Source organism: Callionymus lyra, chromosome 2 (genome assembly GCF_982586985.1).
Source record: "Callionymus lyra chromosome 2, fCalLyr1.hap1.1, whole genome shotgun sequence".
NCBI classification, from domain to species: domain Eukaryota; kingdom Metazoa; phylum Chordata; class Actinopteri; order Syngnathiformes; family Callionymidae; genus Callionymus; species Callionymus lyra.
Genome location: NC_141819.1, coordinates 5,832,548 through 5,849,158, shown reverse-complemented (window position 1 = coordinate 5,849,158; position 16,611 = coordinate 5,832,548). Strand labels below are relative to the sequence as shown.

The 16,611-nt window shown below is 39.6% G+C and overlaps 2 protein-coding genes across 4 annotated transcripts in view; both read right to left on the bottom strand.

The window, feature by feature from the left end:
* Window positions 1-16,611, bottom strand: part of LOC148085156 (NLR family CARD domain-containing protein 3-like) — a 157,212-nt gene that overhangs the window by 24,001 nt on the left and 116,600 nt on the right. Inside the window, exons 9-11 of one of the 3 annotated variants that reach the window (XM_087783292.1) lie at window positions 11,080-11,253; window positions 10,738-10,783; window positions 9,662-10,139 (exon numbers count right to left, since the gene is read on the bottom strand). The exons of 1 other annotated variant lie outside the window; for it this stretch is intronic. In XM_087783292.1, coding sequence (XP_087639418.1) covers window positions 10,741-10,783; window positions 11,080-11,253 — 217 coding nt within the window. In that variant the 3' untranslated portion in view covers window positions 9,662-10,139; window positions 10,738-10,740. Of the gene's footprint in view, window positions 1-9,661; window positions 10,784-11,079; window positions 11,254-16,611 lie in introns of those variants that run through there. One more of the 3 variants, XM_087783291.1, reaches the window with a different exon arrangement.
* Window positions 11,251-15,603, bottom strand: LOC148085160 (NLR family CARD domain-containing protein 3-like). The gene is made up of 3 exons (XM_087783307.1): window positions 13,815-15,603; window positions 12,540-12,713; window positions 11,251-11,489 (listed from the first exon to the last, which is right to left on the bottom strand). The coding sequence occupies exons 1-3, from the start codon at window positions 15,173-15,175 to the stop codon at window positions 11,276-11,278; spliced, it is 1,749 nt and encodes a 582-aa protein (XP_087639433.1). The 5' UTR covers window positions 15,176-15,603; the 3' UTR covers window positions 11,251-11,275.

Genomic DNA, 16,611 nt, shown 5'->3' with positions numbered 1-16,611 from the left:
CAAACATCTCTGTCCAATCTTCTGTAGTAGATTATAGCCCTTAGACCAGGGGTCGGCAACCCGCGGCTCCAGAGCAGCATGCGGCTCTTTGATCACTCTGATGCGGCTCAGCAGTTGAAAATAATGAATGAGTATTTAATTCAAATGTATTAGTGATTTCATTTTCAAAATGTAATTCTATTAAGATTATTATGGCGATCTTATAAAATGTGTTAACATATTTTTGTCGCTCTTGATACACGTCACAACCTCCAATGTGCGACACCCTCCAGTGTCTGGTTACTTTAACTTTTCCACCCCAGGTAGGCTTACTATGGAGAATTCAAAGAAAAGAAAAGTGTCTGATGAAAACAGAACGTTCAATGCTGCGTGGGCAGATGCATTTGCTTTCACTGCTGACGAGACTGGTTTACCTGTGTGCTTAATATGCAATGAGAAACTCGCTAACAACAAAAAGTCAAATGTCGCCAATTTCCAAAATAAACACGCAGCATTTGCTCAAAAATATCCGGATGGAAATGAGAGAAAAAAAGCTGTTTCTGAACTGACACGGAAGGCTGATTTGAGCAAAAATCACTTCAAGAAGTGGATGAAGTCTGAAAATATAAGTACATATGCTCGTTTTGTTTCGTTGCTGGACGAGCTGGAAAGCACATATTCTGATCTCCTGTTGCACAACAAAGTCCGGTGGCTGTCTAGAGGCGAGGAGCTGAAACGCTTTGCCGCGTGTCTGGAAGAGGTGAAAACATTTCTGGGCAGCAAAGGGCTCACATATCCTGTGTTGGAACAGCCAGAGTGGCTGGAAAAGCTACACTTCATGGTAGACATGACAGCGCACCTGAACACGCTAAACACAGCTCTTCATGGGAAAGGACACACAGCCCTGTGCATGTTGGAGGAGGTTTTGGCTTTCGAGCGCAAGTTGACAGTGCTTGCCAGAGATTTACAGAAAGGTACACTGTCACACTTCCCCAGTTTGAGTGAGTTCAAAAAAGCTCACATTGTGAATTTAGAGTATTTACATTCTGCAGTCATTGCAATGCAAACATCGTTTGGGAAATGATTCAGTGAGTTCAGAGGAAAAAACACATTATCCTTCCCTGTCACTCCCCTCAGCCTCGATCCATCCCTGTTGAATATGACAGCCTTTCCAGGTGTGAGTCCACCTGATCTTGAAATGGAACTGGCTGACATAGCCAACAAAGACATGTGGGTGTCCAAGTTAAAGCGCCTGACAGCGGACCTTGAAGATGTTTCACGCCAGAAGGCCGTTCTTGCTCAGAATCACAAATGGTGTGATATTGAAAACCTCCCCAAACCAGACAAACTTGTGTTCGAAACTTGGAACGCTATCCCCGACTTTTATGTGGACATGAAAAAGTATGCACTTGGAGTCCTGTCGATCTTTGGATCCACATTTGTATGTGAGCAGGTGTTCTCCAACATGAACTTTATTAAAAACAAACATCGCACACGCCTCACAGATGAGAGCCTACAATCCTGTGTGAAGATAAAGGTCATACAGCCCTGATGTGGAGACGCTATGCGCTGCGGTTCAGGAGCAGAAATAACATTGACCAAGTATGATAAATGATTTAATTTACTATAATTTGGCAAATATTCACATTTTTTTAATTGTTCAGTGAAATAGACATTTTATTATTCAGGTTGGCAGCTGACGGCACGGCGCCAGTAGAAGGATGACGGCACAGAGAGAGAGGACGGCATTTTTGGTTCTCTGCCAGTGGATAATTGAAGTTTGGCGTTTTGTTTTTTCATTACTACAAGGAGGACTTAAATAGTATTTTACTTAACCTTCAACTCGACGTCTTTTTCGGAGTAAAAAACGTTTTGTTGCATGCAGAAATTTTATTTCAATTTCTCTTCAGTCGTTCATTGATTTCATAAATTTAACCCATAATAGTTTGTTTATACATAGCACAAAGCAAAAAAAAATGTATATGCAGTGTTATTTCATTTTAAATTTGGCTCCCATTGTTTTCTTTAATTTGTGAAACGGGTCAAAATGGCTCTTTGAGTGGTAAAGGTTGCGACCCCTGCCTTAGACAAACTTTTATTTTCAGAACAACTCATTTCTGGTAGATTTAACTTTAAAATTGCCTCTAGGTAAACATGACCTGAAGAAAAGAAGCACCACCTTTGAGTCTTAGTCCAAAGTAAGTAAGTAAGTAAGTAAGTAATTTTTATTTATATAGCGCTTTTCCAGACCAGGGTCACAAAGCGCTTAAACAATCAAAACAATATTCAATAAAGTATATACTTTAAAGATCAAGATAAAACTGATAACACAACAGGAGTTCCAGAAAATCAAGGAAAAGCCAGAACAAACAGTCTGGAAGGATTTCTCTCCTCTGGTCCTGGACCGTGTGCCAGAAACCATCAGTAGATTCTGATCCACAGACCTCAGAGCCCGAGCTTGGGTGTAAGGCTGGATCAGGTCAGTGATGTAAGGAGGAGCCTGACCATGAATAGATCTGAAAGTGGAAACTATTACATTTATATCGATAATGATTCATTCATTGGAGTTATTAATTAACTATGAAACACTACTTTGAATCAATCTCATTTACTGAAGTCACTTCGTGTTGTTGTGATTAATGTTCTTTACTGAGTAAGAGGCTCTTAAATTGATTATACAAACATATGAAAAATTGGGTCCGGTCCTGGTCCTTTGTTGCAGGCTGGCAAAGATCTCCCTTGACCGAGTTGGCGTAACTGTCCAGAGATGTATCTTTACTCGGTGCAAGGGGTCACAAGTCTTTTCTGGAAGAGCAGTTTGGTTGCTTGGTTCAGGCTTGCTTGGCTGGCTGCAGGAGATTGGGTTGCAGCTTGCTTGTGTCTTGAGAAGCTATGGTCAAGCTGGGAAGCTTCTCTCACCAAGTTGCAGGAAGGGAAGGGGCAGGAGTCAAGACTGGGGTCGAAGAGAGGAGAGGATGGGACCCCAAGAGTGACAAGCGTGTCAGGAGTGTAAGGACCAGAGAGTCAAGAGCGTGATTTGTATCACGCACTGCCTCTTTAAGCTATTCAGTCTTGACCCAGGATTGATGCGCTGTTACTGATTCCTCACCCCCCATTGGCTGGAGATGAATGAACCACTTGAAGTTTTATTGTCAAAATAATTGTGTGATGTGTTTAAAGCTGGATTATGTGCTGGACAAAGGGGCCCCAGCAGAAGAAGTTATAGTGAGGGACGCCGACATCTGCCTCTGAAAAGAGCATTTTTGGAGCCTTGGTTGCAACATGTAAACGGAAAGCAATGTAGGTTCAGATTTATTTTATTACTTTTGGTTCAACTTTGTTGGGAATTACGTATTAGGTCTAACCCGACTGCAATTATTTTTAACTTATACAATCTGTAGAGATCCTGCTCTACTAAACGTCTGCAGGACCTGAATTCACCAATTTAGTTTTAGTAAAATAATTAAACAATAAAAGTTCCACAAGTAGTTCAATCACAAATAAATGTACTTATAAAAGACAAAGACAAACAAAAATACTCTCAATTTAAACTATACTTGTCACTCGATCTAAAACACGAAATAATGAACAGTTTGTCAGTCATTATTGAACATTAATGTTGCAGGCCTGAATCGTAGCTCAGGTGCGGTAAGACCGGATACGATGGGGCCGCTTCACTCCGCAAAGCAATCAATAAAAAAGTACCCAAGAGTCTGATGGATTTGGGGGAGGCTTCCATGTCGGGGGGGACTTGGAGGTGGTCAGTTGGCTCAGGTGGATTGGATATGCGGCTCCTTCAACTCAACTCAAATGCCGGATCTTTGATGATCTCTGAATGTCAGGCTGACAGAAAATCATCATCCAGCTTTTCTCGTTCCTTTTGGTTGCTCACAAACTCATCGGATCTTCAGTTGTCCTCCATCCAAACTCTTGAAAACGGCATTTTAAAGGCTGGGCTGTGTCCCATATCACGCACTTCTCTGTGTGCACTGGTTTATAGTACACATTCAGATGTGTATGTGTAACCAATGTGGAAAATGTAGGGTTGATAGCCGTGAACTATCAGTCCAGTAAATAAAATAATTATGGACAGAAGAACATTCATCCACCACATACACAGTAGAGAAAATAAATATTTATATTATATTGTCTCCTACTCTAAACTATTATAAAAATATGAACAAAATATACTTTCACAAAGTATTCAATAACCAAACAAAAACAAAATAGCGTCCTTGTCTGGAAAATGTATTGTCTTCAAACAAAAAATAATATTGTCTGTTTGTTGTGCTGACGAGCAAAAAAAAGTGCATAGAGTGAGTATCAATCCTGAAATACTCTAGTTTGTCCTGGAAGTCTTTGTGGAACAGATGTTTACTCGTCCTCCTTCGGTGACAATCAGGAACCAGCAAAGAACAGTGAAGTTCTAGGAGTGACAAGCGAGTGTTTCAATAGAAATGCAGGAGCGATGACACGTGTCTCAGTCTCTGAGCCGCTGAAGCATCTCAACACCACGCGATAACAAAATATAAAGTTCAACTCACTTTCAAACAAAGTGAAACAGTATAATATAAAATACTGTTGAGAAAATGTACACTTGCATGAAGTTACAAAACAATGTTCAAGCTTCATACACATAAACGAAAATAGTTGCTTCGATACAACGTTCATTTATACACAGAAATATAAACAGAAATATGAACAATAATATAAACGTATTGTTTAGGCTCACCTAGGAGTGACAAGCAAGTGTTTCAATAGAAATGCAGGAGCGATGACACGTGTCTCAGTCTCTGAGCCGCTGAAGCATCTCAACACCTGAGTCTCATCAGTGGAACACAAGTAAAACAATGACCGTTTTAAAGCGACTTAATGCGATACAAACATCGAAAAGTAATAAAACACAAAAATAACAACTGGGTTGAATTATATTATTCCAGTGAAAATAATTGAAACATAAAACACCAAATAAACGGCTGGGTTACATATGTACTTGGCCAGTGCTCAAATTTGGCCACGGTAGTACTGTCTCGAATAAAACTCTACACACTTACAGGAAATGACTCGACAGCTTCTTCTTCTACTACTTTTTAACACTGACTGAAAACAGTCGTTAAAACACTATCACTGACACTTGACAACACTTTTATACAATTGAAACAAGTTGTGTTTCATTGTGTTATTACTGTTGTTGTGTTGTGTGACATTTACGTCGGTATCTGCTCTGAAAACGTGTCGTCAGTGACGTAGCTTCAGTTTAGCTTCAGTTTAGCTTCAGTTTAGCTTCATCTACGTCACTAAGATGGAGGTCGTTGAGGGTGGAAAGTGTCCATCGATCCACACTCAACTTTCCCAATTCAGTGCAGATAGTGGACTAGATTTTCGCACACTGATTATTGGGACACACTTGTGCACTCAAAATATTAAGTGTAAGTGCAGAAGTGAACAATTTGCGTCAATTCGCCGCCCCATGTCACTCAATCATGGGAACATGAGAAACACAGCTGTCAATCATTCCATCAATCCAAAATAAACATTCATAAATGAGTTAAATTGTCCATCATCAGATATTTTCTTTTCTTTGCTGATTCCATTTTTCTTTCTTTCTGTTTGATTGAACAACTATTTTGACGGAGCTGTTTCATGTCAGATCTGCTTCCTTTTTAACACAGTTGCACCGAGCAATGCAACGCTACGAGTACTCGCTCTCCGAACCTGATGCATGCGCCGATGGACCGGTGCTGCTCGACCCATCCCAGGTGTGTAATGTGGCCTTCTACAGAGACAACCTACTGCCCCCTGCTGGCGAGTTCGTTCATCTTTCTCAGCGACGAGGCTGAGGCTCGAGACGTCATCCATAGCGACAGCCTGTAGAGGGTGTAACAGCATTTGTAGAACCACGGTTCTAAAAATAAAAGGGTTCATCTTGTGTTTGGGTCGGTCTGAACAATGAAACTAGAGATCCTCTCAAAAGAAACATTAAATAAAATCTTTTTTTTACTTTAAATTAATAAAGTGATGTGTTGATGAAGCTTCATGAAACAGTGTCCTTATTTCCTGAGTCCACTAGATGTCACTCTTTGCTCTGTAAACTGAGACCCCGAAGTATAAACCCGGTTCAGCAGTGCAGTGTGGGGGTCCCACTCCTCCGGGAGGGACTGATCTGTGAAAAATATGACCCTGCTTCATGAAGCTTCATCGACACATCAATAGATCTAATATTGCTGGCGCTACAGAAGGCTGAACATGTTTGTTTCTGGCTCCCTCTGCTGTTAGAGATAAATACTTTTTTAAGGTCAGTTTTATCTTCCTTAGAAGCTTAAAAGCCATAATAGAAAGAATGTTGTTTGTTTGCCAGTGTAAAACAAGGGTAAATGTTTATTTTTTAGTTTTAAAAAGGTGTATTCATGTATTATGATGGATACACAGAGACAAGCGAGGAAGAGTTTTGTTGTTTCCTTCTGTCTGCAGGAGCTGAACGAGTCATCAGAATCAGAATCAGAATCAGAATCAGAAAACCTTTATTAGTCCCGCGAGGGGAAATTCGGTTTAACAGCAGCACGAGAAATAAAAACACCCAGAAATAAAAACGAGAAATAAAATCTAAATGGAATAAAAGATAAATCTGCGCTATATAATATTTACACAATCATATCACCCTCAAGATGGAAATCCCCGGCTCCATAACTCCTCTCATCCAGGAGATGTTGGAGAACTCTGGAGGCCTGGAGAGCGGCAGCTCTGCCCAGCTCTACCAAAGCAGTCCAGCCACACAATCGGCGTAGTGACGGCCGACAAAGTTATATAAATACATATAGATATGAACTATGGTGTTTGACATGAGGGCGACTGAAAACCTTTTCTGAGATGAGAAACTGTTGTATCCCTTCACTGTTTGGATCTTTCCGTACCCACCGAGAGTATTGAGGAAGATGTTTGGCTTTGATGTCACGTGTACATTATTCTGATGAACACAAAGTTATTTCCAGTCCTCACATGTATGTCCACAAAAAGAAAGTCGCTACGAGTGTCACAGTCTATTCCAGGTTGTTGTCCACGTATTGTTTTGTGCTTCCAGACGAATGGAAAACAAATGATTGTATGATATGGTCACAGGTCTTTTCAAGAAATCCAGTTCATGAAGATTCATTATAAAGGGGATATGTATATAAGTTGTATTAATTTCTGCAAAACTATGAAGAGTTTTAGGCTTCACTTGATTTTGAAAAGAAAAAACCTTTTATGTGTTTTGTTCATAGGTTTGTGATTCCAGGAAATACATTTTACTGAAGGAAGTTTTTGTGTTCGACTAAATACTGGACACTTAACTAATCACCGGCTGTTCAGAATGAGGCGTTCACGGTTCCCCCCCTTTTGTTTTGACCTACAGTAGGTATGAACAAGTAGCACTCCAGTCGGGGCATATCTTTCTGGTCATGTAGCAGACAGAGACGGAGTCTGGAAGTGTTGAGGTGGATCACATCTCGGGCTCGGACGCTCCTGTAGCAGCTTCATGATATTGATCCATGTGAAGAGTGGTGTACATACACACTGTATTGAATACAAGTGATTCTCAAAAGCCTCTATGTGGGTCCGTGTCATGTCGTGGTGGGGAAAACTAGATTGTAGTGGTCCCTCTGGACGGGGGATCGTGAAGGTCCTTCTGATATTTGTCCTCACGCATCGTCCCCTGTGTTAGAAACATGCAGGATCCAGAGCAACCTCACACCCTGTGATACACTTGATGCCAAAACGCCTTCACATCATCTTGACCATCGTTACTGTACACACACCAATGTCTCAGGAAGGAATCATGTTGTGTGCTTGGCCTGTCCATTGTATATGTTCTGTGCTGCCCCCCCACTATGTCACTAACACACACACCTCTGCTACTGAGCCCCTGTGTTTCAAATCACTCAGACCAGAAGTTGTGCAGAGAGACTCCGACCCTGAACATTATGGTCTCACCATGTGTGGAGTCTCTCTACGAGTCCTTATTTCTTCTTCTTTTTTTTTTGTACGGTCAAAGCTGCTTTCATTTAGGACTTAACATGTCCAGAACAACTTTTCTCTGCACAGCTGATCTGGAAGAGAAACGGACGCACCTTTGCTTTGAAACGTATGGAATATGTTGCAATTTTGTCAAGATTATCAAGAGACTTTGATTTTTTTTTTAAAACCCAACATTTAATGATTATTGTTGTGTCGTGTGAATCACTTTTATAACTACATTCTGCTGTATTTGAGTCTCAAGTGTTGCCTTCAGTTTCCTCCAGCAGGAAAGAATGTTGCTGTTGTTTCTTCTAAATAATGAAAAAATAAAACATCAGGTCTATATAAAGTGCTGAAATTAAACAAATAATAAACTATTATATAAGTACTATATGATTCACCAACACATGTCATCTTCAGGGTGTGACACCCCTGATGTCAACACAAAGGACGATGTGTCAGTTAAAGGATAAAGAAAGACTAAAATGCTGCTAATTGTAATCTGAGAGAACATCGCTCTCTCTAGTGGTGATTTAAGATAATTCACTGTCCTGTCAATAATTCTGCAAGGACTAAGATAAGTTTTCCTCGCTGCAGGGATGGAGTGAACCACGACAGGTGATGATAGAGTGACTCGTGTGTTTATTTATTGACAATGGCTCCATCTAGTGGTGCAACTGTAGATTACAGTCAATGTTTTACAATCCAACTCTTGAACACATCACAGGAAGTAAATACCTGTTGTTTGTAATAATGGAGCCGTAAAAACGGAAAAGGAATTATTTTCAATCCTGTTATATATCAGAGGCTTCAATAAGCACCACTGTTGTACGGCGTGTTCTTCTTACTCTGACATGCTGGTCATCCAAAACTAGTGATGGTGAGATGAAGCTTCACTAACAGTGTCATCATGTTTAATGCTCAGTAGGGGGCGCCTCCGTTTAAAAATGATATGAGGTTTGATCCAAGTACGTGTTTATTGTTAAATGTTTAAATATTAAATATATTTATTGAAGTTCTCAGGCTCAGCTCCAGCTAGTGTTTCCTCATCAAACACATTGAAAATTTCAGTGCAGAAGATTTACACTGAGAGACTGAGATCTTTCACTACAAACACATTTAAAATATATATGCATTTAAGTGTTTTTATGATCGTTTCTTCTCACGTGGAGCTTCAATCCAAAAGTTACAGACGAGCAGTTTGGAGGTATTTGGATGTTTTCAAGTGTCTTTTTGGACGAAGATGAAGACAAAGACAACTGAGCTCCAGTCGCTACATTAAAATGAACAAACATTTTTGTCTATAACTCTAAAAAGAACACATTACTCTCAAAATAATCCCAACCCTTAGTCGACATGAGGGCGAGTAGAAAATGATGAGTTTGAATTTTGCGTTTATTATTACTTCAGACGTGTGACATAAAAAGACAACAAAAGACTTAAAACATCACATGATTCCAGAACTGTTGTAATAGTTTTATTTGACCTACTATTACATGATTGAGTAAATAATGTTGAATACATTCAACTGTTACTTTAACACACTTTCATTTGCAGTTAATGAAGGAAGAAAAACTCTCTAAACTGGATCAAGATTGTCTCACGATACATTTGTCAAAGTGTAGATTCACTTGTCGATTATAACATTAATGATCAGTTAATAAAATATAATATAATGTGATTTTGAGAATATTGTGCAAAGAACTGTATGTTTTGAAGCTGTTTGACTAGAGGATTGAATTTGTTGATCTTTTTTAATTCATGTTTCTCTCGCTCTGTTCCTCTGATGACATCATTTCTAGGCGACAGATGAGATGAAGTCAATCTGTCACGATCATGTTAAGCTACTGTTGAGAAGTACAGTTTGAAAAAATAACCATTAAACCACTTACTTTCAGAGTAAAAGAGGTTTAACTAGAGAACGATCATAAAGTCACAAACAAACGTGAAACAAATCCAGCAGGTATGTTAGGAAACATGTTACTTAATAACATATTTTCTTGTGTTTCTTCTGATAGTCACTCTGATAGTCTCACTTCCTCTCCACCTCCAGTCGCAGCTTTTCAAATCTGTCAGGATGATCCAGATAATCCTGATCCTCCATCAAGTTCCTGTTGTCGTTGGACAGTAGGAGGCGCTGCTGTGTGTGAGTCCAGTGAGAGTGAAGACTGAGAGAAGAAGACACATGAGGTGATGATGGTGGAAGAACGTTGTCTTGACGATCATATACTGATCCAAACTGAGACGAGTCAATGTTCTGTCAACATTCTTCTGAGAACTTGAGAGAAGAACCATGTGACTGAAACATCCCAGAATCATCTTGAATGTCAGATTTGAAGATGAAGTCAGCAGCTAAACTAGCATGTAGCTAACATGAGTCTAGTCTAGTTGTGATGAAGATGTTCAAGTGAACACATGATTCAATATGAAGTGATTCATGTGTGAAATGATGTTTAAAGTGACTCAACATTGTGAGTTGATGATCAAACTCACGTCTGATTTCAAATATTTGACAGAAATATTTCTTTGTTCTCCACTGACAGTCAAACTGAAACAATGTTGATGTTGAAGCTCCTGAAGAGTTTTGAGCTGAAGGACTTGAAGATTTGGAATCAGAGCTTCACTTGATACTGTAACTGTGAGTCTTTAACATCTGCACGTTTGTTCTGGAATCTTCTTCATCAAGTCCATGTCCACAAAGACCTTCAACTGCTGTGTCAGCAGATGAGCTTTGATGTTGAAGTCAATCAATAGAATCAAACTTACCATTCATGGATGAAGGTCAAACCAATGTGGTCCAAAGTCATCCAGCCTGGAGGAAGAAAGAGTCAGAAGATCAGATTCATTTGATTCAGATGTTCATGAATATTGTTTCATTCTCAGTGGACGACTCAGTCATGACTGTTGATGACAACAAAGATGGATCTATAAACAGGCTGCTCAGTCTCAACTGTCTCCTTCATGCTTCCACTGGTGTCCAGCAGGAGAACATGGAGGAACTCAGAGTTTGGATTCATGTGCTCAGTTCAGATGAAGAGTCTGAGCATCAAATGTTCAGTCTGAAGATCTTTGGAGTTCAGTCAGTGAGTTCTGCTGCTCTGTTCATACCTGAGAGTCTCCAGTCTCCAGTCTGGACTCTTCAGTCCAGCAGACAGCAGCTCCAGTCCTGGTCCTCCTGGATGATTCTCGCTCAGGTCCAGTTCTCTCAGGTGGGATGGGTTCAATGTCAGAGCTGAGGCCAGAGAAGAACAACCTCTATCTGAGATCTGACACCTTGACAGACTGAAATGAAGGAGAAACACTTTTAGAAACTTATCAGAACCAAGAGAAGATGATGTTCTGACCTGAGAGTCTCCAGGTGACAGTGTGGACTCTTCAGTCCAGCAGACAGCAGCTCCACTCCTGGATCCTGCAGCTTGTTGTCACTCAGGTCCAGTAGAGTCAGACTAGAGGACGGAGAGCTGAGGACTGAGGACAGAAGTGAACAACTTCTCTCTGACAGTCGACATCTGTTCAGCCTGTGAAAGAGACGAGTTTCATCAACAAGTGACATTTTTTTAATTTTCTATTTGACAAGAATTGAAAGAGTTTATTTATAGTTTAATATTGTTATTTTAGTAATAAATAAAATAAAATAAAAAAAATCAAGATTCAATATTTTTAACAAGTGGCTTTTTTAATTAAATATACAAATGTGAAAGTGTTTAAAATCCGAAATATAATATATATTCAAATTATTTAATAAAATGATTCAGAAAATATTTCTATGGTTAAAAAAATAGAACATTTTAATAAAATTAAATGTTAAATTCAATCCTTCAATTCTCTGATGACACTGATCTACTTGCATAAGAAACAAAGCAAATGTTTTTCAATATTCAGTTCATGAGCTGAAAATAGATTCAACTGCTCCAACAGGAAGTGACATTAATGAACTTATTTTGCTTAAAAAGAATCTTAAAGTAATACCTGACATGAATATTTTAAATTAAATACACACAGTCGGACAAAGAGGACTATGAAGACGAACCCCTTTGATTTTATTATTTATTTTTATAGAACACATTTCCTGAGAAAAGACAAGATTTGACCTTTTGTATGAAACAGTAAAGTTAAATAAAGCTGCATTTTTATTGATGTAACCTTCGTGGTTTTGTTTCATTCAAGAAACTTCATGTGAATTTAAGATGAAGATTTTGTAGAAATCAGGCTCAGAGCTGCTGTGAAGGTCACACATGCTAACTTAAGTTTATTTACTATAAATAAATGTTGCGTACACATTCATTTGTGTATACGCAGTATAATTAATGAGGCCACATGTTTTAAATATGTCGTTTTGATTATTATTCATTTTCATTTAAAGTTGACGCTTGTTTGTTTATCATTACAATGATTTATTAAGATGATATTTTTATAAACTACGTAACATCTTTACCTGCTACACAAACATACAAATGTATCTATGAGCTGCTTCACTGAAGAACAAAGTGATGACAGACTTTGACTCGTGTTTCCACCTCTGACTTTACATTTGAGCTTTGATGATGTAGAAAAGATGATGTTCTGACCTGAGAGTCTCCAGGTGACAGTGTGGACTCTTCAGTCCAGCAGACAGCAGCTCCACTCCTGGATCCTGCAGCTCGTTGAGACTCAGGTCCAGTAGAGTCAGACTAGAGGACGGAGAGCTGAGGACTGAGGACAGAAGTGAACAACTTCTCTCTGACAGTCGACAACATCTCAGCCTGTGAAAGAGACGAGTTTCATCAACAAGTGACTTTTTCAATTTTCTATTTGACAAAAATTGAAAGAGTTTATTTATAGTTTAATATTGTTATTTTAGTAATAAATAAAATGAAAAAAATTCAAGAATCAATATTTTTGACAAGTGGCTTTTTTAATTAAATATACAAATGTGAAAGTGTTTAAAATCCAATATATAATATATATTCAAATTATTTAATAAAATGATTCAGAAAATATTTCTATGGTTAAAAAAATAAAACGTTTTAATAAAATTAATTGTTAAATTCAATCCTTCAATTCTCTGATGACACTGATCTACTTGCATAAGAAACAAAGCAAATGTTTTTCAATATTCAGTTCATGAGCTGAAAATAGATTCAACTGCTCCAACAGGAAGTGACATTTATCAACATATTTAGCTTAAAAAGAATCTTAAAGTAATACCTGACATGAATATTTTAAATTAAATCCATGCAGTCGGACAAAGAGGATTATGAAGACGAACCCCTTTGATTTTATTATTTATTTTTATAGAACACATTTCCTGAGAAAAAGACAAGATTTGACCTTTTGTATGAAACAGTAAAGTTAAATAAAGCTGCATTTTTATTGATGTAACCTTCGTGGTTTTGTTTCATTCAAGAAACTTCATGTGAATTTAAGATGAAGATTTTGTAGAAATCAGGCTCAGAGCTGCTGTGAAGGTCACACATGCTAACTTAAGTTTATTTTCTATAAATAAATGTTGCGTACACATTCATTTGTGTATACGCAGTATAATTAATGAGGCCACATGTTTTAAATATGTTCTTTTGATTATTATTCATTTTCATTTAAAGTTGACGCTTGTTTGTTTATCATTACAATGATTTATTAAGATGATATTTTTATAAAATACGTAACATCTTTACTTTTCAATTCTCTATTTGACAAGACTGAACTAGTTACATCATAAAATCACATATTGTATGAATATTTGAGGAAGGTTTGTCTAAATTAGGATCAGTTTGTTAAACACGATGACAAACACAACAATCATCAAAGAGTAAATCAAACATTCATGTTTAGTTCATATCATCAGAAATGTTTGAACAACTTACAGAACTTTGTTTGCAGCTTGAACCACCGGCAGAAGCCTCTCAAGAGCCTCTTCTGAACCATATCTTGAGTATTTCTTCAGGTCAAACTCGTCCAGATGTTCCTCTGAGGACAGTAAGATGAAGGCCAGGGCCGACCATTGAGAAGAAGACATTTGATCAGAGAGACCTCCTGATCTCAGCTGCTGTTGGACTTCCTCCACCAGAGAAGTGTCCTTCACTTCATTCAGACAGTGGAACAGGTTGATGATTCTCTCTGGAGACACATCCTCACTTATCTTCTTCTTGATGAGCTGTGCTGTGTTGTGATTGGTCCAGGAGCTACTTCCTGTCTGTGTCAACAAACCTGGAAGGAGACTCTGGCTGGTCTGCAGAGAAAGACCCAGAAGGAAGCGCAGGAACAAGTCCAGATGTCCATTTGGACTTTTCAGAGTTTCATCTATTGCTGTCTGGTAGAACCTTTCTGTTTGACTTTTGTCGATTTCTGTCAGTTTGGATTTTAGTTTTGATTCCATCAGGTTGACTCCAGAGTTGATGAAGGTCTGGTGGACGTGAAGAGCAGCCAGAAACTCCTGAACACTCAGGTGGATGAAGCAGAACACCTTGTCCTGGTACAGTCCTCTCTCCTCTCTGAAGATCTGAGTGAACACTCCTGAGTAAACTGAAGCTGCTGAGATGTCGATGTCACACTCTGTGAGGTCTGACTTATAGAAGATCAAGTTTCCTCTCTGCAGATGCTCAAAAGCCAGTTTTCCCAGAGACTCCATCATCTTCTTACTCTCAGGATCCCAAACTGTGTCAGTCCCAGATCCTCCGTCGAACTTCACCTTCTTGACTTTGATCTGAACCACCAGGAAGTAGATGAACATCTCAGTCAGGGTGTTGGGCAGCTGTCCTGTCTCTGTGCTCTTCAACATGTCCAGAACTGTGGCAGTGATCCAGCAGAAGATCGGGATGTGACACATGATGTAGATGCTTCGTGACCTCCTGATGTGAGACATGATGCTGCTGGTCTGCTCCTCATCTCTGAACCTCTTCCTGAAGTACTCCTCCTTCTGGAGGTCATTGAACCCTCTGACCTCTGTCACCATGTCCACACACTCAGGAGGGATCTGATTGGCTGCTGCAGGTCGTGTGGTGATCCAGAGACGAGCTGAGGGAAGAAGATCCCCCCTGATGAGGTTTGTCAGCAGGACGTCTACTGAGGTGGACTCTGTAGCTTCTATCAGGCGCCGACTGTTGAGGAAGTCCAGAGGGAGTCGACACTCGTCCAGACCATCAAAGATGAACAGAACCTGGAGTCCTTCAAAGCTGCTGAGTCTGGATTCTCTGGTTTCAGGAAAGAAAAGATGAACAAGTTCCATCAAACTCAACTTCTTCTCTTTCAGCAGGTTCAGCTCTCTGAAGGTGAAAGGAAAGATGAAGTGGAAGTTCTGATGGGCTTTGTCGTCAGCCCAGTCCAGAGTGACCTTCTGTGTCAGGAGGGTCTTCCCAATGCCAGCCACGCCCTTCGTCAGCAGTGTTCTGATTGGTCTTTCTCTGTCAGGTGAGGCTTTAAAGAGGTCTTCTTGTCTGATGGTGGTTTCTGGTCTGGTCTGGTTCCTGGTGGCTGCTTCGATCTGTCTGACCTCGTGCTCCTGGTTGACCTGGTCTGTGCCCCCTTCAGTGATGTAGAGCTCAGTGAAGATCTCATTCAGAGGAGCAGAGTTTCCTGCTTTAGCGACCCCCTCAGACACACTGTGGAACTTCTTCTGCAGGCTCCTCTTCAGTCGTCCTCCACACTCTGAAGCAAGACTTCCTGAATAAAGACACACGAGTCAGAAGATTGTAGAAGGTGAAAATGGAGTAAAATCTTCAGATCTGATGCAAGTGTTCTTCATCTTCATCATGTTTGTTCACATGTTCTTACTGCTCCACAGACGCTCGGCCAGATCCTCCTCCTCCATGTCCTTCAGGAGATGAACTGTGATCTTCAGGAATTCTTCTCTGATGCTTCTCCACTTCTCATCTTCCTCCTCAGTCTGTGGAGTCTCTGGACTCACAAACCTCCAGACTCTCTTCAGCTCCTTCTGCATATAGTTGTAGAAGTTTCTCTCCAGTGACTGGAACAGAATCACAGAGAAGAAAGTCAGAGTGATAGTGGATCATCTCAAGAACCACAAAGACCAGAAGCTTTAACTTGGATTCAGCTGAAGGATGATGAACAGAAGGAACCTCTAGGATGAGGACCTCCTCTAGTTTATGAACATACCAGCCGTTTGATTTCCAGTTGTGAGGGATGTTGCTGACCAATGAGAAGCTCTGAGTTCTGATGGTCCATTCTGAGAAGAAGAGATGAAATCAGACTGTAAATAAACTCTTGTCGTGTTGAAGGTTCTGATCAAAAGCAAACTAGAAGGTTCCTTTTAAAACCCACTTTCATCTCCATTAGAACTTACATTTTGTCAAGCTAAGATGTTTATTTTAAATATAATTTTATAGAAATGAGTATTCTTGGTCTTATTATTGAAAGACAACTCTGATCAAATCTCATCTGTTTCTATCCTGGTATTCACCAGCTGAACCACTAGATGTCCTCACACTGCTGCACATGTCCACCTCTGCACTACAACTGTGAAAGCAACGTTTGAGGTTTTTAATTGTGTCTTTATCTCCCCCTGCTGGTGATGCGAGTGAAGTGAAGTTCTCTGGTTTAATGTGTCAGTTTGAACCTGGTAGACTCACACTTGTTCACTCTCACCTCACACCTGGAGACTCTTCACTTCCTCTGAAGTTGATCGGTCTCCCCATTGAATCATCA

Coding starts and splice junctions, on each gene's coding strand:
- LOC148085160 (XM_087783307.1), bottom strand. CDS start 15,175: ATGGAACTTGTTCATCTTTTCTTTCCTGAAACCAGAGAATCCAGACTC. Junction 12,714..13,814: donor CAAGCTGCAAACAAAGTTCT/GTAAGTTGTTCA, acceptor TCTCTTTCACAG/GCTGAGATGTTGTCGACTGT. Junction 11,490..12,539: donor TGTCACCTGGAGACTCTCAG/GTCAGAACATCA, acceptor TCTCTTTCACAG/GCTGAACAGATGTCGACTGT.